Genomic DNA, 26,052 nt, shown 5'->3' on the forward strand with positions numbered 1-26,052 from the left:
CTGATACTGCACTGGGGCTGAGAGGAGGTGACCTCCAGAAAGAAGGGGAGTCCTGGCCAGAGGAGGGTTGGACATGGAAGTGGAAGGGGCTGGTCCCTCAGACGTTTTTCCTTCCCCCATCTAAGCTGGTTTCCTGGGAACTAGTTGCCAGTTTGTCCTGGACTGACTCTAAAGAGTGAGAGCAGATATAAATATATGATAAAGCTCTGGAGTGCTCAAAAATTAATATTTCAGGATTGAGAAATCTTTATTTCATCAACTGTCTCAGAAAAAGGGGGGTTTTGTGTGGTTGTGGCCGTTGTGGTTCCCTTCTACCAGACTGGAGGCACAAAGGGGACGGTGCAGCCGGGAGCTCGGTCCCAGCTGAAGGAGCTGCTGGTGTGAGTCGGAGTTGGCATGAAGAAGGCAGTGTGCTTTCTGGAGTTGCTTTTTCTTTCCTCATCTGATCACAGTGTGATGGTTACATCCCAGTCCTGCTTCATAGAAGGGGCTGCGGGTCGTGGATGCTGCAGACCAGCTCTGCTGGGAGGACTTTTTTCATGGACTGGACAGCTGCTTGCGGTGGTGGGACCTGGAAGGATACAAGGCACCAGACATGGAGATAAAGCCAAGCTATTCTGGCAAGAGTTTCTTAAAAAATCAGTTTTGTCTCTTTGTAGTCACCAGAAGGCTGAACTGCTGGTGCTTTTGAAGTAGACGGGTTCCTGTTTTGTAGAAGCTTTTCAACCAGGGGTCCCTTCACACTTCCCCTGGGCTGTGCCAGGGGAGCAGGGCTGCAACCAAGAAGGTGTAGTGAGGTTGCAGCTTGAACTCCTAAATGTACATCCAGTTTGGGGCAAAAACCTTGGCAAACCGGAGCCAGTTCAGTGGAGGGGCACTGTGATGGTCAGGGGGCTGGAGCCCATGTCCTCCAAGGAGAGGATGAGGGAGCTGGGCTCCTTCAGGCTGGAGAAGAGAAGGCTTTGGAGGAGGTCTACCAATATCTACAGGGGCATCATCCACAAGACAGAGCCAGGCTCTTCACAGCAGTGTGTGGGTGGGAGGACAAGAAACAAAAAGTGTAGGATGAAACAGTAGAAGATCAGACTGCATATGAGGAGAAGCATTTTTGCCCCAAGGACAGACAGAGTTTGCTGCCCAGAGAGATTGTGTAGCCTCCATCCTTGGAGGTTTTCAGACTGTATAAACCTGAACAACCTGATGTGATCTCTTGAGATGCAGCTTGGAGCCTGAGTTGGGACTGGAGACCCCCCTGAGGTCCCTTCTGACCTGAGTTGTTGTGGGATCCTCCCTGCTTGCTCCTGTGAAAGTGGGGTGCTGCTTTCTCTCGCAGGTGGAGAGGTCCACCATGGGCCCCTCTTCTGTGGGCACGTTTGTGGCCCTGCCTGGCACCCCCTGACGTGGTTGCTTTGATATGAACCTCCAAGAAAGCACGGGTGAGCGCAGGGGAGGTTGTCTTTGCTGTCTCTGCCCTTGCTCAGTAGATCACCTCTGGTGGTGCAAAGTGGGAGACGAGGGCAAAGAGACAAGTCCCTTCTGGTGCTTTGTTTTTGCCTTCACCCCTCTGAAACTGGGTGAAGGTCAATTGGGTGAAGATGCTCCTGAAGCCCATATTATTTTCCTGTCTTGCCTTGGTGGAGTGGGAGAGGCAGGATTTGGAAATCCTGATGCAACCTGCCCTGTTTGTGCGATGCTGGTGAGGCTTCTGCAGCCTTCAGGGTTCAGAAGTGTGAATCAGAGACTGTTTTTCTCCTATAGAAACGTGTAAAAAGTGGAAAGTCCCTCTTGGTGGTGTTTCTGCGCTGCTCTGCCAGCGTGTCTGCTGCAGCCTTCCCCTGGTCCAGCCTCCCTGCCCTTGCCTGGCTCTGCAAGAGTGAGTCAGCTCAGCCCACAGCGTCTCCTCGCCGGGGCTTCACGACGGGTGGGCCACCATCCCCACCCACGTGTCCCTCTAACGGCTCCACTGCCGGAGCCATGCCCTGTGGCTCCTGACCACCATCCCCGCCCCGAGCTTGCCCCCTTCTTGCCCAGGCGGGGATGTCTCCTGGAGATGGGGTAGGTCCGCGCGGGAGAGGGCTCAGAGCACGTTTGAAAGAAGGAGTTAAATAGAAAAGAGGCGGATGGGGAGGAGGGGGGGGGGCCAGTCGCAGCTCACGGATGATCCAGGCAGGATTTTGTTTGCGGGGTTTTTTTTTTTTTTTTTGGTGATTTTTCTTTTTCTTCCGCAAAGTTGTAGTGCTTTTTCTTCTATTTGTCAAACAAGAGGATTTTGCTGGAATGCCTTCTGTTTCAGAGAACTCGGGGTTTGTGCGCTGCTGACTAGAACAATTGATTTTTATTTATTTGTTTATTTACTGCAGGAGGGAACTGAAGCAGTAAGTTTTAAGGCTTTAGCTGCTCTGGAAGAGTTTTATTTAGAGAAACAGCCTGATTCTGTTGCTGCCTGCGATTGACACAAGCTCATAGAATCCCATCGCCGGTGTGGGCTCTGCAGTGGAGCCCCGGGATCTTTCGCTCCAGCGCCCAGGTCACCTCGAGCCATTCGCTCTGGTAGTCCAAGGTGCTTCTCTCCAGGGCTGGTTGTCTCCAGGGCTGGTTGCCATCTCTTGCCCCGGAGCTCGGCCGCACATCACCCAGGCTTGGCACCCCACCAGCTCCCTGCCTGCAGGAAAGATGGAAATGCAGGTTTTGGGGCACCCTGCCCTGTTCCTTCCTGTTTTGCCCTGCTCTGGTGAGGCTCCAGAAAAGCCTTTGGTCCCAGATGACACCCAAAGGTGGTGGAGACCCCTGCCTTGTTTGCTGTCTCTCTAGGAGCCAGGACTCTGTAGCACAGGACACACAAGCAGAGCCCTAGGAGGGGGACATCACTATCCCAAGGTGGGTTTGGAAGGTGACCAGCTGGTGCCTTCTTCATCCCTTCCCTGTCTTGTCCTAACAGTTCTGCCCTGCTTCAGTTAAAGTTCCTGCAGGTCAGAGGGAAGCAAAGGGCCACGATGTCTCTGCAGTGACTCTCCCTTCCCTCCTGATGACAGCCTTCCCCTGCCACCTCTGTGCTCTCAGAAGCAGTGTCCAGAAGGAAACAGCCACATGTCCTCCTGCCTGCAAAGACTGCCTTGGTGTCCCAGCCAGCATCCCTCTCTAGATACTGTCACCATGGTGGTGGGCTCTTTGGCATTCCCAACTATGCAAGGCAGTGAGGTTCCCTGGGACCTGATGCGCACACTGGAAGCTGCCTACTTGGTTGAGTGCTTTCTATATTCTGTTTTTAAGTATTATAATTACAACATTGTGACTGCCAAGGTAGGTGAGGTCCTGCCAATGTGGTGGTGTCTCCTGCCAGTTGATGTGCACCCTGTCTCCGTTGGGTAGAGCTGCTGCAGTGGGAAGCGTGGCCACCGTGTGGGGCCAGCCCTGTCCATGCAGGTGTGGGGTCATACGGGCACTGACCCTTCCTTGCTGTGTGCACCCAAGAAGAGCCTCTCCCAGGTCCTGTTCCTCTCCTGGTCTGGGGAGACCTTCAAGCCCCTTCCAGTCCCTCAAGGGGCTCCAGGAAAGCTGGGGAGGGACTCTGGATGAGGGAGGGGAGCCCTAGGAGGAGGGGGAAGGGTTTGACACTGAAAGAGGGGAGATTGAGGTGAGATGTGGGGAAGAACTTCTTTGCTGTGAGGGTGGTGAGAGCCTGGCCCAGGTTGCCCAGAGAAGCTGTGGCTGCCCCATCCCTGGAGGGGTTCAAGGCCAGGTTGGAGGGGGCTTGGAGCAACCCGGTCTGGTGGGAGGTGTCCCTGCCCAGGGCAGGGGATGGGACTGGATGGCCTTTAAGGTCCCTTCCAACCCAAATGATTATATGATTTTATGATCCCTGCTGCCAGCCCCACTGGCTGCTGAGAGCTTCCATCAGCGTGCTCCCTGTAAAGTGTCCCCTTCCCAGGAAAAGCCCGTCTGTGGGTGGGTGACTTTGCCAGGTCACTGTGGAGCGGCTGGTTTTGAGGGGAGCTTCTCTCCTGCCCGTGCACCGGGGAAGGTGGCAGGCGATGTTTATCTCAGTTGTGTTTTTGGGGGCTGGAGAGCATGTGTGTTATCATCCAGCAGATGGGCCTGGTGAAGAGCTGGTGGAGACAACTGTATTTGCTCACATGGGCTCGTTGTCTGCCGGGAAAGGAGCCAGCCAGGCTTTGTAGGGAGAAGAACAGAGCTTGGACAGGCTGCAGTTGGGTTTCTCCTTCAGCCAGTTCGTTTTTGTGAGGTGTGGGACAGAGGCAGGGGTTGTACGGTGTAAGGATGGACCAAGGGCCAGCCTTCAGCCCGGCCCTTCCAGTCTTGTGCCCTCTGTGGTCTTTGGACCCTCAAATTAAGTCTGGGGCTTCAGGAAGGGACTTGAATTGTCCATCAGTCCCAGGCAGGAGTCTGGTGGGAGCAGGCTGCAGCCTGGTGTGGCTGCCAGTGGTCAAGGCTTGTGGGGGACAGCCAAAGATGCCTGTCCCACGTCCTCTCCCATTTCTGTGTCTCCTACTGCAAGGAAGGCTTGCAAGGCTTGCAAGGAAGGCTGTGTGGCTAGTAGGCACCACGATGCAGTGTAACAACCGTCCTGGGGAGAAGCAGGCAGGGAAGTCTCCTGCCAGAGCTTGCCACGCTGGTGGCCTGGCCACTGCAAGGTGTCCTGTCATTCGTTTTAGTGGCCAGCCCAGCACAAACCACAGCACAAGGGGAGCTACAGACCTTTGAGGGAAGAGCTGATGGTCTTTCTGGGAGGCTTCTTGGTTTTTGTGAGAGCTGTCAGTGGAGAAAGTCAAGCAGATGGAAATCCCAGCAGCGGGCAGGATGGTGTCTCTGGAACGGACAGTGTTGGGAGCCAGCTCCTGTGGGGTGGAGGAGAGGAGGGGGCCAGGGTGGCCGGGGAGCGATCACAGCTCGGGGCAGAGCACGGGGGGTGGCAGGACAGTGTCCTACCTCCTGCCTAGAGCTTTGATCTCCTGCCCGGCCAAGTGAAACCCTGCTGCCTTCCCAGAGCCTGCAGCCTCGTTGCTGATACCGCATCAAGAAGGTCTGGTGATGCAGCTCACCCCACCGTCCCCTCGCGTGCTTCTCTCTTTTAGGTTCTACTGGTTTTTCCCTTCTCTGTACTGGTGTGGGAAGGGACAAGGTGATTTCTTCCCGTGGGCCTGTGGCTGCGTGGCCAGAAGCCGTTGCCGCTGGGTAGGACGGTGGGTGCCAGAGCCATGTGTGCGGCAGGAAGGTTGGTGGCTGGAGGGTCCTGCTCTGTGATAAACAGCACAGAGTGGACGTTTAGGGCTGGATTTTTCGGAGCCAGCCCTCTCCAGCACGGCGTGACGGTGGGTAACAGCGTGGGATGCTGCAAGAGGAGGGATGTGGGTGGCGCGGGTTGCTGACATCCTTTTGCCCATGCCTGTGGTTTGATGAACCTCGTCCGGGAAGACGAATGGATGTGACAGGATCGCGGTGCCCTTCGTGGCCCCGTTCCCTTCCCCGCCTCTGCCGGGGCCGGGCACCAGCTCCTTCTCTTTCTCTCTCTGGGGAACGGGCTCCCTTTCAGGGGGCTGTGGGCATGGTGCTGCCGCGGGGGAGAGGGCTGTACAGGGGCTCCCAGCTGCAGGACTTCAGGCAGAAAAATCAATGTTTATATTTCTCTTAGCTGGGAAAGATTCCTTAAATAACTCCAGTAAATAAATACCTTGTAAAGTTCAAACTGTGAAGGCACGGTGTATGAACCAGAATGAATTTTCAAGCTCTCTCTCGCAATAAAATGGATTTCTTGGGTTGGGGCTTTATTTAGAGAAACGTTTGATTTAAAAAGAGAGTTGAAGGTTGTATCTGATCTCCTTGTGAGGGGGAGGGGCTGCTTTTCTGATGGCTGTGGGCCACGGGCTGGATATGTGGTTGGAGTATTCCCAGGAGAGTTCCTTGCATACCCGGCCAAAAGAAGGGTCACTCTCCTTGTCCCCAGGGTGGTTCTTCCCGTGTCCTCTGTCCCCTCTGGACCCCGCTGCTGCAATGCAGTCTGCTCAGCTGCCCGGGGGAGCTGGTGGTGCAGGTGCTGCTGCTCCGGGATGCTGGAGACCAGCCAGAGCCCAGTTCCCTCACAGCTTTCTGCGCCTGAAACGTCTTCTCTCCCGTCTTCCTTCCAGCCTGGTTATGGTTGAACCTGGTCCTTGAAAGGTCCACTAAAGAGGGAGCCAGCGATGAGCCCATTGGGGTGCAGCCCCCGTGATCGAGGCTGCGGGTTCCTTGGTCTGGGATGGCCTGAATTTGCTGTTCCCAGGAAGAGCTGAGGGCATGGGGTGGATTGTCCCTGCCTGGGGTCTCGGGCAAGCGGGGCAGGGTGGAAGGGGTTGGAACAGGACCTCTCAGTTGGCCTGGAGCCTGGGTTCAAGGTTGGGGCTTTAGAGTTGGCTGCGTTATCTGGGAGCAGAAGTGCATGGAAGGAGGGCTCTGAGCTGCACGTTGACCTGAAGGAGAACTGGTTTGTCGTTGTGTGAGGGAGGAGGAAGCAGAAAGCTCTGTTTCAGCCCCACCTTTGCTTGAAGCTCTGGGAAATCACCCCAAGCAGGGGACAAAGGGCACCGTGCAGGGCTGGGATTCCTTCTCTCGTTGGTCAGCGTGAGTGCAAGCGTGGCATTGCCTTCCTGAAAGCACCAGGAGAGCCACGGCGAGGGAGAGCTGCTCCCTGCAAGCCCAGGGGCTGCCCTGGCCTGTGGAGCTGGTACCGCTGCTGAGCTTCGCTTTCGGAAAATCGCCCAGAAAAGGTCTTTACAACTTTCTGCCCTGGAACAGGGTGGCTCTGGCGTGTGTTGGACCCGTTCTTCCATCAGGGTTTCAGGCGTTCCCGGGCAACGCTGGAGGTTGAAACCAAGGGCTGGTGCTGAGAGCAGGGCTCTGTGGCATCTCCGCTCCCCAGGTAAGCGGGGCAGAAGCTGGAGCTGGGACACGGTGCCCTCCAAAGCCTCCTGGTGAGAAAAGCCGTGTCTCTGCCGGAGGTTGGAGAGATCAGGAGCTGGTGCTGAGCTCAGAACCCGCCGGTGAGCTCAGAACCTGCCGGTGATCTGTCCCGGCACCGGTTTGCCACGACCTGCCTCGGCTCTGGCACGGAGCTGCTGCCTGCAGGCTGGCCAGGCTTTTGGCCCCAAAGCCACCACCAAACACCACAACATGCTTTTCTTTGCTCAGTGGTGTCTGATGTGGGATAACACAGTTATCCCAGTGTGCGTAACTGGTGTGCCCACGGTGGCGAGCCAAAAGGAGAGGGGAGAGACAGGAACAGAAAGTCAGAGGTGGGCTGGAGTTCCACCAAAGGAGGAAAGAACTGCCCCCGGGAAGAGCAAGGAGGCAGAGCAGGGCGTCACCTCCTCCAGAGAGTTACAAATGAGCTGCAGATGTACCAAATGGTGGAGGTTGGGCTCAGAGGCGATGTGCTTGCTCACCAGGGTCCATCCCTGCCACAAGCGCGGGGTTGGTGGGGTTGCAGGGCTGTTCCTTGTGTCCTTCCTGAAGTGTTTTGGGTGGAAGCCAGCGCGTTGGAGAAATCGGTTGTCGGTGCCAGAGGAACAAGTGCCTGGAGAGCAATTACTGGATTGTTCTCTTCCTGGAAGCAAGGTACCAGCCCAGCATCCCAGGTGGCTCTGGCCTCACACTGTCTTCTGCTTTCTTCCAGCCACTCCCACTCTCCCGGCTCCATGGCTGCCGTCCGCGAGTGGTCCTGCACCCGCTGCACCTTTCTGAACCCCGTGGGCCAGCGGCAGTGCTCCATCTGCGAAGCCCCCCGCCAGAAGCCCGACCTCAACCACATCCTGCGGCTCAGCGTGGAGGAACAGAAATGGGCTTGTGCCCGCTGCACCTTCAGGAACTTTCTGGGCAGGGAGACCTGCGAGGTATGTGGCTTCACCCCAGAGCCGGGGCCCAGCGGCTCCCCCTTGCCCGTCATCAATGGCATCTTGCCCAAGCCCACCGTGCTCGTGGAGCCCAAGGGCACCTCCAAGGAGGAGGCTGCCAAGGCGGAAAGCAGCAGCGAGGACTCGGAGGGGAAAAGCCCCGAGGAAGCGGAGCTGGAGAGTGGCTGGGCTTGCCAGCGCTGCACGCTGCACAACACGCCGGTGGCCAACTCCTGCTCTGCCTGTGGTGGCCCACGCAAGCTCTCCTTGCCCAAGATCCCACCAGAGGCGCTGGTCGTCCCTGAAGTCATCACCCCTGCCGGATTTCACATGGCCCCCTCGACCCCACAGCCTTTAGTCTCTGCGGAGATCTCTGATGGTGACGCTGTGGCCACCCAGGGCCCGGTGGCTATGGAACAAGAGGCCCAGAAGATACCAGCCTTCAGTCCCTTTTCCCCAGGGCTCCAGAACAACCCAGTGCCCCGGAGCCGGCGGGAGGTGCCCCCCCAGCTGCAGATGCCGGGGCCCGAAGCCTCCCAGCCGGCGGCTCCAAGCCCAGCGGGGCAGAAGGGCTCTCCGCAGGGCCAGGCCAGGGCTGCCCCCGCTGCCCGCTTCCAGGAGCTTCTGTCCAACAAGCGCCTGAGCGTGCTGGAGGAGGAGATGGAGGTCAGTCCGTCCCACTGGAAGTGCAGCTCCTGCTCCCTGCTTAACTCCACCGGGGCCAGCAAATGCGAGGCTTGCAGCGCCCAGAAAGGCAGCGACACCATCAACCTGGTGGGGGACTCGGTGAGGTTCACCCCCTGCAGCCCTTCCAGCCCCGACTTCACCACCTGGTCCTGTTCTAAGTGCACCCTCAAGAACCCCACCCTGGCCCAGAAATGCAAAGCCTGCGGCTCCTCCAAGCTGCACGGCTTCCAGGAGCACGGGACGCAGGGCGAGCCGTCCCCCCGCTGCCCCGACTGCGGGGCTTGTGACAAAGGCGGCTGCTCCTCCTGCTCCAGCAAGGCCCCCTCCGCCCGCAAGGTCGCCCGTCTCTTCCCCTCCCAGTTGCCCAGCAGCCAGGAGAGGCCGGGCCAGTGGGCTTGTCCCGCTTGCACCTTGCTCAACGAGGTGAAGGCCAAGCACTGCGTGGCCTGCCATACCCCGCAGCAGTACGTGGCCCAGCGCAAGGGCCTCAAGCCCCTGAAGAGACGGGAGAGCATGCACGTGGAGAAGAGGCGGCAGACGGATGAGGGAGAGGCCAAAGCCCTCTGGGAGAACATCGTGACCTTCTGCCGGGAGGTGAGTGCTTGTTGAACCAGCCTTGCTCCTGGTTTCGCTTGGAGGGGGTCCCTTTCCTGCCTCTCCTGTGGGTCTAGGGCATTGCTTGGCACAGGCAAAGCTGCCTTCTGGGTCTTGGGTGCCAGAGAAGAGAAATTAATAGAATGATCTGGGTTGGAAGGGACCTTTCAGATCATTGAGTCCAACCATCAACCCAACACTGACAAAACCCACCACTAACCCATGTCCCTCAGCACCACGTCTGCCCGGCTTTTAAATACCCCCAGGGATGCTGACTCTACCACTGTCCTGGGCAGCCTCTTCCAACGTTTAATAACCCTTTCAATGTAAAAAATTTTCAAATATCCATCCTAAACCTCCTCTGGTGCAACTTGAAGCCATTTCCTCTTGTCCTATTGCTTGTTCTTTGGGAGATAGACTGACACCCCCGCTGTGCACCCTCCTTTCAGGGAGTTGTGGACAGTGATGGGATCTCCCCTCAGCCTCCTTTTCTCCAGGCTGAACACCCCCAGCTCCCTCAGCCACTCCTCATGAGACTTGTGCTCCAGACCCCTCACCAGCTCCGTTGCCAGATCTTCACCTGCAACAGCTGGATGCTGGTTATTAACACTGAAATGTAATATTTTAAATTGGTGGAATATAGTCTCTGGGGTGAAGGCGACCCATCCAGTTCACTCCCGGTGCAAGAGTGAGGAAGGCTGAGTGTTAACTCTGAAACCTAGTGATATCTTACATCAGCGAGAGAGAACATCTGGGTTGAAGGGGACATTCTTAGGTGGTCCATACCACCTAATTCCCTGCCCGAGGCCGGGGGTGCCTGGGAAAGAGTGTGTCCAGGTTTACTGGTGTCACCAGTGTCTGTGTGGGTGCAGGAGAGGTGGGGATGCAGCGGGCAGAGGACACTGCCGCCACTGCCAGCACCCGCAGGTGCTCGAGAACCGTGAGCTGGGCCTTGGCGTTGTTGGGTTTGGTGTTCGTGAATGCACAACTGCAGCTGCAAATGTCTCACCCCTGTTTTGGGAAGGAGAGCTGAGGTTTAGCTGTACTCTGGCTCCAGGTGAGGGTCTCAGGAGCACACGCTGTCACCCTCCCCTCCCCCTGTGAATGATCTGGCTCGATCTGTTTGGTTTCAGGCTCAAACAGGGCTGTGATGGCCCCATTTTTTTCCCAGAGCGGCATAAGATGCTCCTGTGAACGCTGCTCTTTCTCTGCCCTCCTGCTGGGGGAAGCCTCCAGCTCTTCTGGACCAGATGGAAAGGGAGTTGCAGTCCCATTTTGACGTACGGACAAGGCTTTTTCTGCCTGGGCCGAGGAGTATGTCCGTGCTGGTGCCTCCACTGCACGGACTGGGGACCGCAGAGATGTTTGGCTCGGGAGGGAAGCTGTTGAGAATCATCCTGGTTTGGGGTCATGGGTTTCTTTAATTGCTACATGTCCATCCTAACAGATGCGGGTGTCTTTATAGCAGAGAGACCCTGATACTGCTTATCCCCCTCTTTTAAGCAAGTGAATAGCCTCTTTGTAGGCAGGGAACATGTGTTCCATCCAGTGGGATCAGGCCTGAAGGATAAATTATGAGAGATGATCAAGTTGAATTAGCAGCTTGCCAGGGGAATCTGACTTGCCCCATCCAGCCCAGCTCTGCTTGGAGCCCTGGCTGAGCCCATTCAGCTCGCTATGCCAACAGCTGGTAAACCAGTGTGGGCCATCTCCTGAAAATCCCCCTAAAACTAAGTCTCTGCTATGTTCTGCCACTGGTTATGGTGAGCCAAGGGCTCTGCAGGTCCCGGGGAAGGACACTGGCCCCAACGGTGGGACAGATCTACTCCTGTACTCATGCTTGCTCTGCTCTTGGTGGACCTACAGCCTCCCACCAACACTCCTGCTGGGGCTGGGTGTGAGGCAGCCCCCAAGCTTCCTTCTGTCCACAGGCTGCTCAGCCGTCTCCTGGAGGAGAGTGTCAGGCTGGCCAAGTTCTCCTCTGCCGGTTGTCCCCCATGTCCCATGGAGCAGCTGGCCTTGCTGTGCTGACTTCTGCTCGAGCTCCTGCTGTGGGTGCTCCCTCCTCCACTGTTCCAGGGGTGCTTTTTCCAACACTTTTCGGTTCGTGGTCCCCTCTTTTAGCTTTACCTTTCTCTTCCATCTGGGAGGACAGCAAAGATGACCATTAGCTGCTTCCACACCGGGCATCTTATTCCCTGTCTTGTGCTGGCCCCTCTCTCGTTTATCCCGCTGTCCCACACTTCTCGGATTAACCATCCTTCCCCCTTTCTGAATAACAACATGCATAAACACGTGCTGCAGAGCTAGAAGGACAACCCAGGACTCTTGCTGTCGGTGCCCTGCTCTGGCATCTCTGCCACGTGCCGCGAGAGGCCCCAGCTCTGTTTTCCTTCTTCTCCACCCATCAGACAGTTGGCTACTGGCAGCTGGGCAAGTAACAGCCTTCCTTGGCCGGTCCCGGGGAGGTGGCAGCAGAACAGGCCATGTCTCTGCTCCAAAATGGCATGAAGAGGGATGTTGGCAGAGCAGGAGGAGCGAAGGAGGTCCAGATTTGTCCCCTTGCAGGAGAAATAAGGAGCAGGACGTCGTCTGTGAGCAGGCTCATCGCTGCCGTGGCTGCTGTCCCTGCTGCTCTGACACTGCCCCTGCAGCTCTGCTGCCTCTTCTTCCCCTCCATCTCCGGGGATATTGATAGTGACAACTTCTCTAAAGCACTTCGAGATATGGGAAGGGAGACATTACGGTATAAAGGTGATTAATTAGCTTGATAGGCTTTCCTGCCGCTGCTGGGGGACTGCGCTGCTGTGGCTCTCACATTGCCACTGTCATCATGCTGGTGAGGTCTGTGGCTGCTGTCCTGGCCCTGGGGAGACCCTGGCCATGAGGCTGAAGGCTTCTTCCACCCCTGCTGCCTGGCAAAGCACCACAGCGACTCCACAGGGGACAGAAAGCTTGTGATGCCCACAGGCGGTGACTCCAGGACTGGTGCCCTGTTCCGTGACCAGAGGGGGGGACCTGGGGAGCCCCCGCTGAGCCCCGAGAGGCTGGGATGTGGCGAGATGAGATTGGTGGCCGATAGGGCAGAGAAAGCCAGCGAGCCCTGGGACGTGTCCATTTTGGCCCACCCCAGTATTTGAGCAGTGACATCTGTTAGGTGACAAACATCCTTCCGGAGAAGCTGGAAGCGCTAATTGAGGCACCACGTAGAAAGCATTCACGTAGGATTGCGACAAAGGAGGGAGGACAACTACTCGTTTGGTGTGCGTAAAAGCTAATTTAAATTAGAGCTGGCTTTTGCTGAAAGAACTTAATTTCATTTAATTAACAATGACAAGGAAATCCCAGTTGTTATTTCACCCTGTGCTAAACTGTCTGAAGAAGCTGCTCCTCTCCCCTCGCTGCAGTTCTGTGCTTCAATCCCGCCTCTGGGAGTAAAACCCACCGGATTTTCTGCCCTTCAGTCCGTTCTATTTTATTTAATACCCGTCGGCTATTGCAGGGGGGCTCGGACGTGGGATACCCTGGCTTGGGAATTTCTTGCCTCTTTGTGGTCTGGCTGAATCCAATTGGGAAACCTGCCCCTAACTTCCTCCCTGGCTGCGCCTCGGGGGTGACAGGGGACTGCCAAGCCCAGCGTGTCCCCTCCGGAGCGCAGGGCTGGCCTCGAGGAGCATTTACTTGCCAGGTGGCTCCTGGCAGGCTCGCTGCTCGCCGGCTTTGTCACTTGTAGAGGCGGCCAAGGTCCCCCACGGTCCGGCTTTTAGCACCAGCACAAAGTGCGAGACGGTCCCTGCCCGGGGAGGTGCTGCTGTCCCAAAACGGGGCCGTGTCCCCCCTGTGCAGACGCCAATGTACACACCCAGCAGAGATATTCTCTATTTATGGCATTTCTGCAGAGACGGGTGCTGGGTGGTCATGCCCAAAACCAGCCCCCCCCCCCCCCCCCCCGGCCTAAAAACTCTCATGAATATTTATACGGTTCAAAACACAGAAATACACACCCTTAATTATAATTATTGATTAGTACCTTAACAATTTCTATAGGTTAGTACAGTCTCTCCTGGTCATTTAAAGTTACAAGGTCCTTTAATTGAAATGCACGTGCTGGGGGGAGAGGGGGTAGTCCAATTCAGCCCCCAGTTGAGTTGGTGGTCGTGATCTCCCACTGCCACCTTTATCTTTCCCCCAGTTACTGCAAACTCTGGTTGACTTCATGCCTGATCCAGCAGCTGGCTGCTTTTCAGCCGCTTTCGATGCCTCCTGTGGCATCGAAATAAGGATGGAACATCCTGGGATGTTCCTTATTATCAGCCTCCTGCTCTTCTCCAGGGGTATATTCATTAGCGAGACATTTATTGCTTATACCAAGTATCTGGTATTATTCTTTCTTAATGAGAGATCCTACCTTCTAAAATATATTTTACCCTTCTAAAAATACATTCTACCTTCTCAAAGTACCGTGAAACGGAAAAAGGCAGATTTTTGTGGCGGCCCGGAGAGTTGAGCCGGCTCGTGGCAGGGCTGAACACTGGACCTGACCCACAAAATGTCACTGTGCCGTCACCAGCAGACACTGGCCCTGGACCTGCTCCCCACCACGGCGTCAGAAGGGCCAAATGGGAGTAACTGGGGGCTCCGCTCTCACTCCTGGGGTGCAGAGGGAGGTTTTCCCTGCCAGCCCCATCCCGGGATGCCCCGGGGAGCCCGGTGCCGTGCAGCTGTGCGCTGATGCTCTCCTTGCCTTTCGCCCTTGCAGAACAAAGTCAATTTTGTAGATGACAGTTTCCACCCTGGGCCCAAATCCGTGGGGTTCCCGGAAGGTGACAACGTGCAGCAAAGGGTGAAACAGTGGCTGCGACCCCACGAAATCAACTGTAGCATCTTCAAAGACCGATCGGTGAAGTGGTCGGTGTTTCGGACGCCCAGGCCCTCGGATATCCTGCAGGGACTGCTGGGGAACTGCTGGTAAGGGGGACCGAGCCGGGCTGACACCCCTTCCTCCTTTCCCCACCTTCATCCAGCTCCAGATCAGACCCCTCCACCCTCCTCAAACCCATTTATCCCCCCAGACGCATACCCCATCCTCTTCCTCACCCCTTCCCAAGCGGCTGAGGAGCACGGTCCCCCGCACCGCAGGGCTGGGCAGCTGCCTGCCCGTGTCCCGCTGAGACCGTCCCGTGTCCCGTGTCCCCGGCAGGTTCCTGAGCGCCCTGGCCGTGCTGGCCGAGCGGCCGGAGCTGGTGGAGAGGGTGATGATCACCAGGACGCTGTGCCCCGAGGGTGCCTACCAGGTGCGGCTGTGCAAGGATGGCACGTGGACCACGGTGCTGGTGGACGACATGCTGCCCTGCGATGAGTGCGGGTACCTCCTCTTCTCACAGGTCAGCGGCCCTGGGGGGGGACAGGGGTACCAGGAGGGGGTGGGCAGTGCTCCAGGGGGATGTTCATTCTCAGCTCTCCCAGGAGAGAGGACTGATGGAAACAGGGGATGGGGGTGGGCCGTGCTCCACAGGAGGCTCAACCCCAGCTCTCCCAATCGAGAGGACTGATGGAAACAGGGGGCAGGGGTGCCGGGAGGGGGTGGGCAGTGCTCCAGGGGCAGGGAGATGCTCATCCCCAGCTTTCCCCGCAGAGACAACTGATGGAAACAGTGGGAAGAAGTGCTTCTGGGGTTCGCCTGAGGCTGCATGGGGCATTTGCAGCTCAGAACCCCACTTTTTGCCGCACCTTCAGGACAGCGGAACTCTTCAGCCAAATCTGTTTAGCCCCCTTTTGGCATTTCCCAGGCTGCCATGGAGAAGTTTCATTTGCAGTTGGTTTTCCCGCGCTCTTCCCTGCTCTTACTTGAAGGAGAAGCCATCCTTATTCTTCCCAGCAAAAGGAAAATAGTTTCACCCGTGTGCTTTGCCCTGCTGAGGGAAAGCTGCTTCTTTCCTCTGCGGGGAGGTCTGGCAGCTTGGCTTTGCCAGGGAGGGACCGTGGAGAGGGAGGGGAAAGGAGAAATCAGCCCGTTTCGAGCCAGTGCCCGTCCAGTTGCTCTGAGCACACTGGGGTGGCATCTGCCAGGATGAACGAAGGTCCCTGGGCCACTTGGGGACGTCATCGCGCGTTCTGCCCTGCCCTGCCTGCCAGGCCCAGGGGCGCTCGCTGGGATCACGTCCATGAAGGAGACTGAGAACGTCTTTATTGAAACGCAGGCGGCAAAATCTGCCAAACACCACAAAGTGCTGCTGTCGGGAGGAGACAGGGACACGGGACTGTTGGGTTGGATTTTGTCCTGCAAATCCCAATCCTCTCTTTTAAAGTACTCACAGCCCCAAAGCGCATCGTACGTAGGTGCCAGGACAGGACACTGGTTGGCAAAACGGGTCCAGTTAAGCAGAAACCTCGGAGAGGGGAAGAAGTAGTCATCTATGTCTACATTTTGCCTCACAGTAGACAGAGAGAATCCAGTCAGACACATCATTTTCAGCATAAGATTTGCCTGTCTGGGTTTTTTTTCTTTTCCATCCATCTTTCCTCTCCTAAAATTTCAAGTCTGCATTTTTTATTATTTTTTTTTGAAGACAGAAGGTTTTCACATGAGCTGGTTTTGCCTTGCCTTTGTTTCCAGGGGCATCTGAATCGTGACGAGATTTTTCTGCTGAGCCTTTAGCTGTGCGAGCTGAATGTGGGGGCTAAAAATGGAAAAACTGGAGAGTTTTAAAAATAAAGGAAAACCAGGCTCTTACCGAAGCTCCCTGGCTGCGGCTCAGGCAGAAATAAACAACATGGATTTGAGTGAGGGACTCAAAAAGCAGTGAAAAGCACTTGTAAGCTTGCGTTATCCATCGGAAAGAAATCTCCACTGCCCTCCTTTCCTCTCCCAGCTCTCGGCTGCCACCTGGGAGTCGTACACTGTCACTGTACCAGTGCTTTTCCCCCGCTGCCCTCCACGCACCGGGTACCGAACCCCATTTACTGGGGACCCGGAGGCCAGCAAGTGTCTCCTCGCCTTCTGTAAGTGTCTCCTTGCCTTCTGTCCTCGTACGCCGTCCCCTTGGCGTCCTGGCTGCAGGCAGGGGCTGGAGCGGAGGTGCCTCCCCCCCAACCTCAACCTGCCCAGGAGCGAAGCACGGCTGGTGACAGCACCCCGTGTCACGCCAAGGACCCGGCCACAGTGGCTCGGGGGTAGTGGCGAAGGCTGAGCCCGCCTTGCCGTGGCCAATGGAGGCTCCGCAAACCTCTGGGTGCATTAATGCCGCTTCTGTTTCTCTCTGAAGCCGTCGTTAGCCTAACGATGCCAAGAGCAGCCTGGCACCAGAGCAAAGCGACGTCGGGGAGAGTTTCCTCCCTGTAAAATTTGCATCTCGTAATGACATCTTGCCACCAGCCCTGGGCGGGGGTAGAGGACTTCACCCCTCTCCCTGGCAGTTTTTGGAGCTTTTCCTTGAAACAGCGTCTCTGTTCCATGGGTGAAATGTAACTGGTCCCACAGCCGCGTGTGCCCTCCTCCGCCAAAGGCGTGTCGGGTTTGCCATGATGTGCCAGTGCAAGGCAGCTGTTCCAGATGTGCTCGATACCCTTTTCCATTATTAAACCTTTTTAAATCCAGATCGAAGCAGAAGGAAAGGACCGTTAGTCCCTTCCTAGACTGAAGCAGACACCCACCCCTGCCAGCCTGCCTGCCTGGGCACCCCGGGGTGCAACTCTGGTGGCGCCCGGGTTTTTTTGGGTGTTCATTCCAGGATGTTTCCCCAAGGAAAATTAAACTCTGCAAACAAACCACTGAGCAGGCAGCGAACGGGGTCACCCTTGGCCTCTTGTGGACAAGCTCCTGGTGGCTTGGCCATGCTGCTCCTCATCGCAGCGGGAGGGCAGGGGTTGGGGGAGTGGGGCTGTTATGGTTTGAGAAAATCCACAATTTATGGTCATTTAGACAATTATTCTCTCACCCAATGCCCCCTCCCCACCCAGGAAGGGGAATTAGGGAAAACAAGGAAACACGAGGGTTGAAATATAAATAGATTTAATAGGATAAGACTAAATAATTAACAATAATGCTAAAAAACCAATATCAATCCCAATATTAATATATGATACACCAGGACTATCCCCAGCCCATTCCAGCCGCAGAAGCCGTGCACTCCCAGCCAATGTGGGACCCTGTGAACGCTGTGGCTTCGGGAGGAAGGGAAGGGCTCAGGACTCTGGCACCGGGGCAAGGAGTTCTCAGGGTGGCAGCCATCAAGGGAGAGAGAGAGAGAGAGAGAGAACTCCTCAGCAAACTTCCTAATTTATATTGAACGTGGTTTTCATGGTATGAAATAACCCTGTCGGCAGCTTGGGTCAAGTGCCCGGGTCTCGTTCCTCCTCATCCCTGCACCTGGGGAGCTGGAAAACACCGAGACCTTGAATCCCACATCCCAGACCTGGCTGTAAAGTGAATATTTTCATGAATTCAGACACTAGAGTCTTCTAAAAGTGGAGTTCTCCCCAGCATTGGAAGGGAAGTTAGTCCTGTGTTGCTCAGCCCAGGACCTTGTCTGTGCACGCTGTCTTTGCTTTCCCCTCTCCTGCCCGGGCGGTTCCTGACGTGTTTCTCCCTCTTTCCACAGGCCCAGAGGAAGCAGTTGTGGGTCGCCCTCATTGAGAAGGCGCTGGCCAAGCTTCATGGTTCGTACTTTGCCCTCCAGGCAGGGCGTGCTATTGAAGGCCTGGCTACACTAACGGGTGCCCCCTGCGAGAGCCTGATGCTGCAGGTCAGCTCCACTAACCCTCGCGAGGAGCCCATTGACACTGACCTCATCTGGGCCAAAATGCTGAGTTCTAAGGAGGCTGGGTAAGAGGAGGCAGGAGGGCGCCGTGGCAGGAGCAGGGACGCTCGGAGATGGGAGGGCGAGGGGGGTCGTTCTCCTTGGTAGAGGCTCAGAGGAGCAGGGCTAGTGCTGGGGTGGAGACCACCACCCTTGGGGCGTTGGCAGAGCTCCTCCTCCAAGCTCTAAGAAATTATTTCTCCTTTGTTTAATTTTCGTATGAATTTAAAATCCTGGAGAACTTCCCTGTATGTTGTCTGGCGGGAGTTTTGGGGTGGCTGGCACTGAACCTGCTTGCTTCGCTTTGAGGTTTTGTTAAGTGCTTGACCCTGCACGTCTCTCCCACCCATACCTGGCATCCTGGGCATGACTATACACGGTCTATGGGAGACAAAGCAAAAAGCGAAGACCTCTTGGTCATCACTAGGAGGAGCAGGAGGGCAGTCAGGTTCCTGGGCTCTGCGTGGTGGAAATCAGAGTGATTTTGGATGGCTGAAGGCAGGGTTCCTCCTGCCAGCTGCAGAACAGGGCCACATGGGGGGCTCAGAGGTCCCAGAACGTGGTCTCCCCCCATGGTGCAGACCTCCTGCCCCAAATAGCCCGTCCTCACCCCTGCAGAGTGGCTTGCCAGGTGGCTGAGCCCTGCCAGCCACCAGAGATGGGGAGGACCCAAGGGCCTGGCAGAAAATGGGTGAGGTTTGGGCAAAGCTGGGCCGTGAGTGGGCAGAGCTTTTGGCCCCGCGGGTGAGGGCACTGGTGGGAGAAACTCACCATGGAGCCTGGGCTCAAGTGTGGATGTGAGCGCGGGGAGAGGGCTCGCTGCTGCCCAGGCTCTGCTCCGGGGAGGTTCATGGTGTGGGAAGAGAGGGAATATCGAGGAGCCTCCAGTGGGGTGGTCTGTCCCGTGCCTCGAGCGGTTGGAACAAGCTTCACCGCTGTGCCAGGCCTGGCAGGACACCGAGGGTTCTGCTGTCCCCGGTGCAGGTTCCTCATGGGCGCGTCCTGTGGCGGAGGCAACATGAAGGTGGACGATGTGGCCTATGAGAGCATGGGCCTGCGCCCACGGCACGCCTACTCCATCCTGGACGTGCGGGACGTCCAGGGCTTCAGGTGAGTTCGGGGTGGAGGCTGGCGTGGTACAGCAGACATTCTGCCAACCCTGGGGACAGACAATTGAGTGTATGCTGGACAAAACCTCGGGGACTCTTTGGTGTCCCATCCTCATGGCCAGCAAGCACTGTTTCTCCATCCCAGGGTGTCACATCAATGCTGTTGTCATATAAACCTGGCTTTGGCTTCACGTCCAGGGCTGTGCTGCTCCAGGATGCACGGTGGTGCAGAACTGGTTGTCTCACAAGCCTCAGAGGACTGAGTTGAGCTCTTTCAAGTCAGTTAGAGCATCCTTCTCACCTTTGGAGGGGGGGGATGGGTAGAAAGGGGTGCCACCCCCGAAACTCTGGGTGCTGTATGAAGCCCCATTTTCATCCACGTCACTCCTGGGCACACGCTCGGCAGCCTCTTCTCCACTGAGCTCCTTCCCTGAGGGCAGAGGGAGCCGCAGCAGGTCCAGAGCTGCAGGATGTGGACATCTGCAGCTGTGGTGGGGGCAGCAAATTAGTTCTGGGATGCTGCGAGGGCTTTGAAAGGCAAGGGCAGGAGTGGCATGGTGACCTCTGCAGGGGCTGGCTGGGTCTGCAGACCTGGGAGAGCATCTCAAAGATGATGTTCCTTGTGCTCTCCTTCCTCCTGGGCCTCTGACGCTGTTTTTTCCCCATCTCCCAGGTTACTGCGGCTCCGAAACCCCTGGGGCCGCTTCTCCTGGAATGGCAGCTGGTCCGATGAGTGGCCACACTGGCCAACTCCCTTGCGTCATGACCTGATGCCCCACGGCAGCAGTGAAGGCGTCTTCTGGATGGAGTACAGCGATTTCATTAAGTACGGTAGTGCCCAGGAGGCTGTGGGGAGGGAAACCAGGCAGGGGACAGAAAATGGGACATGGGTGTCATAGAATCACAGACTGGTTTGGGTTGGAGGGGACCTTAAAGCCCATCCAGTGCCACCCCCTGCCCTGGGCAGGGACACCTCCCACCAGACCAGGTTGCTCCAAGCCCCCTCCAACCTGGCCTTGAACCCCTCCAGGGATGGGGCAGCCACAGCTTCTCTGGGCAACCTGGGCCAGGCTCTCACCACCCTCACAGCAAAGAAGTTCTTCCCCACATCTCAGCTCCATCTCCCCTCTTTCAGTGTCAAACCCTTCCCCCTCCTCCTAGGGCTCCCCTCCCTGATCCAGAGTCCCTCCCCAGCTTTCCTGGAGCCCCTTGAGGGACTGGAAGGGGCTCGAAGGTCTCCCCGGAGCCTTCTCTTCTCCAGGCTGACCCCCCCCAACTCTCTCAGCCTGTCCTCAGAGCAGAGGGGCTCCAGCCCTCCCAGCATCTCCATGGCTCTGTTTTCCTGGCTCTTTCCAGTTACCACAGTGGCACGTTTGATGGGGAGGTTAGAACTAGGTGATCTTTAAGTAACCAGGTTACTCAAAGCCCCATCCAGACTGGCCTCAAAACGGGGCTGGACATCGCCGGGGGGGTGCAGGTGACCTGTGGGTCCCTGCTGCTCACAGCGAGCTGGGGCCAGGGGGCAGAGCAGTGCGCCCACCGAGGACCCCACCGGGGCTGAGCCCAGCTTCCCCGTAGGTATTTTGACTCCGTGGACATCTGCAAGCTCCATTCGGACTGGCACGAGGTGCGTGTGCAGGGCATGTTCCCCAACAAGGCCAACGGGCCGGTGACGGTGACATCGCTGACGGTGTTGGAGCGTGCCGCCCTGGAGTTTGCCCTCTTCCAGGAGGGCAGCAGGTGAGCTGGGCAGTGGAGGGGCTGCAGGCGGTGACCCTGACCCAGGAGAAATCCCCAAAACATCGCCCTCTCACCCCATGCCATCCCATGGGGTGACAGAGCTCAGGGATGGGCCACCATCGTGGTTCTTCCAGGTCTGCTCATGTTTTAGCTAAACCCAAGCTTTGTTCCTGGGGCTGATTGCCTGGAAGATCTCCTCTGGGTCCACCATCCTGCCCGTGGTCTCCACCTGCTCTGTGCGGTGACACTCAGGTGACGTGTGATCCTTCTTCCCCCTCCCAACAGGCGGTCGGACACGGTGGACAGCCACTTGCTGGATCTGTGCATCATGGTTTTCCGGGCCACCTTCACCAGTGGGAACAAGTTGAGCCTGGGCAGGCTGATGGCTCACAGCAAACGAGCCGTCAAGAAGTTCGTCAACTGCGACGTGATGCTGGAGCCGGGGGAGTACGCCGTGGTGTGCTGTGCCTTCAACCACTGGAGCGCCACCCTGGCAGGCCCCACCACCGCCCAGGGTAAGGGACACTCCTGGGGGAGACCTTGGGGGAGGCAGAGGTGATAGAGCCCTTGATCTTCACCGTGGGTGCCCAGCAGCACCCTGCTCCCAGGGGCTGTGGCTTGGTGACAGTCTCACTGATCCCCCCCGCTTCCTCCGTGTGTATCTCTGCAGCATCCAGTCCCACCAGCAGCCGACCGGCCACCGATTATTCCAGCTATATCCTGGCCATCTACAGCTCCCGCCTGGTGATGGTGGAGCAGGTGGAGGCCCAACCCACCACGTTGGCAGACGCCATCATCCTGCTGACCGAGAACAAGGGGGAGCGCCACGAGGTGGGTGCAGGCAGGGGCTGGAGGGGGGTGATGCTGCCGGCGGGAGCCTGGACCCTGCCTCTGCTGCATCCTCAGTCCAGCAGGGCCGTGTCACGGCTGTGTCACCTAGTCCCATGGATGCCACACTCCCTGGGGCAGCATGGGGTTCCCCAGCAGATGGGCTGGAGGTGGAAGATGCTGGTCCAAGGGCTGAGATTTGGAGGGGGGGGTGCCCGGAGGCTTCACCCCACCCCTGACCGTTCTGTTTGCCCCAGGGCCGTGAGGGAATGACCTGCTACTACTTGACGCACGGCTGGGCAGGGCTCATTGTGGTGGTGGAGAACCGTCACCCCAAGTCCTACCTGCACGTCCAGTGTGACTGCACCGACAGCTTCAACGTCGTCTCCACACGCGGCAGCCTCAAAACACAGGACAGCGTCCCCCCCCTGCACAGGTCTGGGGTAGGCAGGGGTGGGCAGGGGGCTTGGGGCAAGGCAGAGGTGGCAGGGAGGGGTGGGCAGAGGGTGGGATGCTCTGCCAAGGACTGTGATGGGTGGGAGATTCCACCAAGGACCATGTTCTTGGTGGGAACGGACACTGTGAGTGTCAGGGCTGCTTCTGCTCCTGGGGTCAGCGATGGTGCAAGCAGACCCCAGCACAGGGACACCGTAGCTCTACACACAGGGCTTTCTCCCAGGAACCAACTTCCTTGCAGAAAGGGCTTTGAGGAAACATCTCACATGTGGCCAGCAGGACCAGGGCAGGGACCGTCCCCCTGTACTGGGCACTGGTGAGGCCCCACCTTGAGTGCTGTGGCCAGTTTTGGGCCCCTCACAACAATAAAGACATTGAGGGGCTGGAGCGTGTCCAGAGAAGGGCAACGGAGCTGGTGAAGGGTCTGGAGAGCAAGGAGAAGGGTCTGGAGAACTTCTGAGGAGCGGCTGAGGAAGCTGGGGTTGTTCAATCTGGAGAAAAGGAGGCTGAGGGGAGACCTTCTCGCTGTCTACAACTCCCTGAAAGGAGGGGGTAGCCAGGAGGGGTCAGTCTCTTCTCCCAAGGAACAGGTGATGGGACAAGAGGAAACAACCTCATGGGGAGGTTAAGATGGGACAGGAGGAGAAATTTCTTCACAGAAAGGGTTGTCAAGTGTTGGAAGAGGCTGCCCAGGGACGTGGTGGGGTCACCATCCCTGGAGGTATTTAACAGATGGGTCAACGTGGTACTGAGGGACGTGGGTTAGTGGTGGGTTTGTCAGTGTTGGGCTGATGGTTGGACTTGATGGTCTTCAAGGTATTTCCCAACCTAACCTACTCCATGGTTCCCTGGATCGCCCGGCCCTGAGCCCCTCGCTCTCTTTGCAGGCAGGTGCTGGTGATCCTCTCCCAGCTGGAGGGTAACGCCGGCTTCTCCATCACCCACCGCCTGGCCCACCGCAAAGCCACCCAGGCCTTCCTCAACGACTGGATGTCCACCAAGGGCACCCACAACCCGCTGCTCACCCCCGAGGTCGCCGGCCTCCATGGCCCCCGGCCCCTATGACGAAGCGCCTCCCCCCTCCCCGCTCCGCTCCCCCTTTATTTTCCCCTGGGGTCGCCCCCCCGAGGTGTCAGCGCTGAGCCGTGGGGCAGAGCCGTGGGGCAGAGCAGGAGCATCACACCCAGCACTTTGCCCTGCGCCGTGGGGCCGGGGTGAGCTCTCAGGGCCAGGACCAGCTCTTGCCCACCGCCCCGGCCCCCCCTGCCCCCCCCACGCACTTTATGAGGAGCGGCTGGAGGGGGCACGGGGCCATCTCAGGATCCCACCTGCCCCGTACCCGCGCTGGGACCCTCGGCCGGCCCCGGGGGGGGCTGCGGGAGAAGTTGGGGGGGGCTGGAGTTTGCTGTCAAGGCCCTTCCCAGGCACCACGCTCAGGACTCTCCCCCCCCAAAAAATAAGAATATACCTCTGACGTCTGTCCGTCTGTGTGACCCTCCGTCTGTCCCTGGGCCCGTCCCACTGTCTTGTCCCCCCCATCGTCCGCTGCCGGGACCGAGGTGGCACCGCAGCCGAGACGGGGGGTGCTGGGGTCACCCCGTGTCTGCTCGTGGCAGGGATCCCCGGCGGTGCCTGGACCCCCCCATCCACCTTGCCCGTCCTGGGTGCCCCCCCGTGCCGTGGGGCCGGGGGGGAGAGGGCTCCGGGTTGTTTTAAAAAGCTGCCGCTGCCGGGTTTTCACCGCATCTTGGGGCAAAAGGCAGAGGTGCCCTCCGGGGCGAGGAGCAGGGCCACGGGGAGATGCCTGGGGGGGGCTGCGGCAGCGGGGACCCCCCTTCAACTCGTCACACACGTGTTACTATGCAAAGGCGGCCGCTGAAAGCAGTGCCTGGAGAGAAGCCATGCCCCCCGAGCTGGGCTCAGCCCCCCCCGGGCACTTCCCTGCGGGGGCAAAGGGTGAAGGGCAGCAGGTACAGACCCAGGGCTCGGGGGGCAGTGATTTGGGGGGGGGAGGTGGGGGGAAGCAGAGAGCCCCATCCTTCAGAGGCCAAGTCCTGCAGAAGGTTGTGAGCACAAGAGCAAGGCTTGCACGAGCCTCGTGAGGCCACTGTCCCTGGGGGCTGATCCCCCCGCCCCAAAACCAGGGCATGGTGGCTCTCTGGCTTGGTGCGGGGGGGTGGGGGGTGGGGTGGGGGTGTGTGTACGTGTGTGTGTGTGTTTGTGTGTTTTGGGGGTCCCCCAGGGTACCCTCTCCTTCCCAGGCTGTGTGGACCTGCAGCTGGGGGGTGGTGGGAGATGCCGGGACTGTGCTGGGGGGGCAGCCTGCGCCCCAAACCCTGCGCCCACAGCCGGGCTGGGCAGGGGGGGGTGCGGGCTGTGTGTCCCTCTGTCCCTCTGTGTCCCCCCGAGGGGTGTACGGGGGGTGGGATGCCCTGGCACCCTCCCGCCCCCACCCCGGGCCGGGGCTGCTGAGCCAAGCTCTGTCCGTATTTCTGTTTGTTGATCTGTTTTCTCTCTTCCCTGCTCCTTCCTCCTCCGCATCATTCGTCCTTCACTTTTTTTCCTCCTTTCTCTTTCTGTCTTTCTGAGCTGTGAATATTTTTAACCCTGTAAATACTGTCCAGCTCTTAAGAAACATAGGATATTTTATCAATTGTAAATCAGATCAGTAATCCCTGTATGATACGAATTATCCATGGGTGGTTTTCAAACTCAGGTTCTGACGGACCAAATAAAGTTTTGTTTTTTACTGAACCTGCCTGGTTTCGCTCTGCTCGGCTGTGGGACGGCGGGAAACGGGTGCCAGCCGATTTCTGGGGGGGGGGGGTCTGAGCAGCGGGAGGGACAGTGGGGAAGGGATGCTCTGATTTTTGGGGTCTGAGCAAAGAGTCTTAAAGCCATTTCCTGCATCTGGGTCAGGGCAATCCCAAACACAAATCCAGGCTGAGCGGAGAATGGCTGGAGAGCAGCCCTGAGGAGAAGGACTTGGGGGTGTTGGTGGGTGAGAAGCTCAACATTCACCGGCAACATGTGCTGGCAGCCCAGAAACCCCCCGCACCCTGGGCTGCATCCCCAGCAGCGTGGCCAGCAGGGCGAGGGGGGGGATTCTGCCCCTCTGCTCCGCTCTGGGGAGACCCCCCCCCAGTGCTGCCTCCAGCTCTGGGGCCACCAACAGCAGAAGGACATGGAGCTGTTGGAGCGGGGCCAGAGGAGGCCACGGAGATGCTGGGAGGGCTGGAGCCCCTCTGCTGGGAGGACAGGCTGAGAGAGTTGGGGGGGTTCAGCCTGGAGAAGAGAAGGCTCCGGGGAGACCTTAGAGCCCCTTCCAGTCCCTCAAGGGGCTCCAGGAAAGCTGGGGAGGGACTCTGGATGAGGGAGGGGAGCCCTAGGAGGAGGGGGAAGGGTTTGACACTGAAAGAGGGGAGATGGAGCTGAGATGTGGGGAAGAACTTCTTTGCTGTGAGGGTGGTGAGAGCCTGGCCCAGGTTGCCCAGAGAAGCTGTGGCTGCCCCATCCCTGGAGGGGTTCAAGGCCAGGTTGGAGGGGGCTTGGAGCAACCTGGTGTGGTGGGAGGTGTCCCTGCCCAGGGCAAGGGGGTGGGAGTGGGTGGGCTTTAAGGTCCCTTCCCACCCAAACGATGCAGTGGTTCTGTGGAGCGTTGGGCATCCATCAGTGCCCTGAAAGGCGAGTGGAGCAGAAAAACCAGTGAATTTGAGTTTCAGGTTTCTTTGGGCGGGGGAGGGAGGAGAAGGGACGCACAGAGGGGGGCGAAAGGGGCGAAAATACAGCGAAATCCAGAAATTCCCGTAAACCGAGCGGCGGCTGCGCTCTGCCGGGGCCGAGCAGGGCCGCCCCGCGGCCGGGAGGGGGCAGCCGCTGCCCGCCCGGGGCCGGTGAAGGGCTCCGGGTACCGGCCGCGGACCCGCACCAGCTCCTGCCTCAGTTTCCCCATCCCAG

General features: G+C 58.1%; 1 protein-coding gene across 1 annotated transcript in view; it reads left to right on the plus strand.

Moving 5' to 3' along the window:
* The window catches only part of CAPN15 (calpain 15), a 47,244-nt gene extending 24,084 nt beyond the window's left edge, over positions 1–23,160 (plus strand). The window contains exons 2-12 of the mRNA XM_074158643.1: positions 7,667–9,164; positions 13,924–14,132; positions 14,365–14,548; positions 17,765–17,988; positions 18,947–19,072; positions 19,745–19,897; positions 20,650–20,811; positions 21,097–21,326; positions 21,482–21,642; positions 21,897–22,075; positions 22,983–23,160. Of these exons, the coding sequence (XP_074014744.1) occupies positions 7,667–9,164; positions 13,924–14,132; positions 14,365–14,548; positions 17,765–17,988; positions 18,947–19,072; positions 19,745–19,897; positions 20,650–20,811; positions 21,097–21,326; positions 21,482–21,642; positions 21,897–22,075; positions 22,983–23,160 (3,304 nt within the window). The remainder of the gene's footprint in view (positions 1–7,666; positions 9,165–13,923; positions 14,133–14,364; positions 14,549–17,764; positions 17,989–18,946; positions 19,073–19,744; positions 19,898–20,649; positions 20,812–21,096; positions 21,327–21,481; positions 21,643–21,896; positions 22,076–22,982) is intronic.
* Positions 23,161–26,052: the final 2,892 nt, after the last annotated feature.

The sequence above is a fragment of the Numenius arquata genome, chromosome 14 (genome assembly GCF_964106895.1).
Source record: "Numenius arquata chromosome 14, bNumArq3.hap1.1, whole genome shotgun sequence".
NCBI lineage: Eukaryota > Metazoa > Chordata > Aves > Charadriiformes > Scolopacidae > Numenius > Numenius arquata.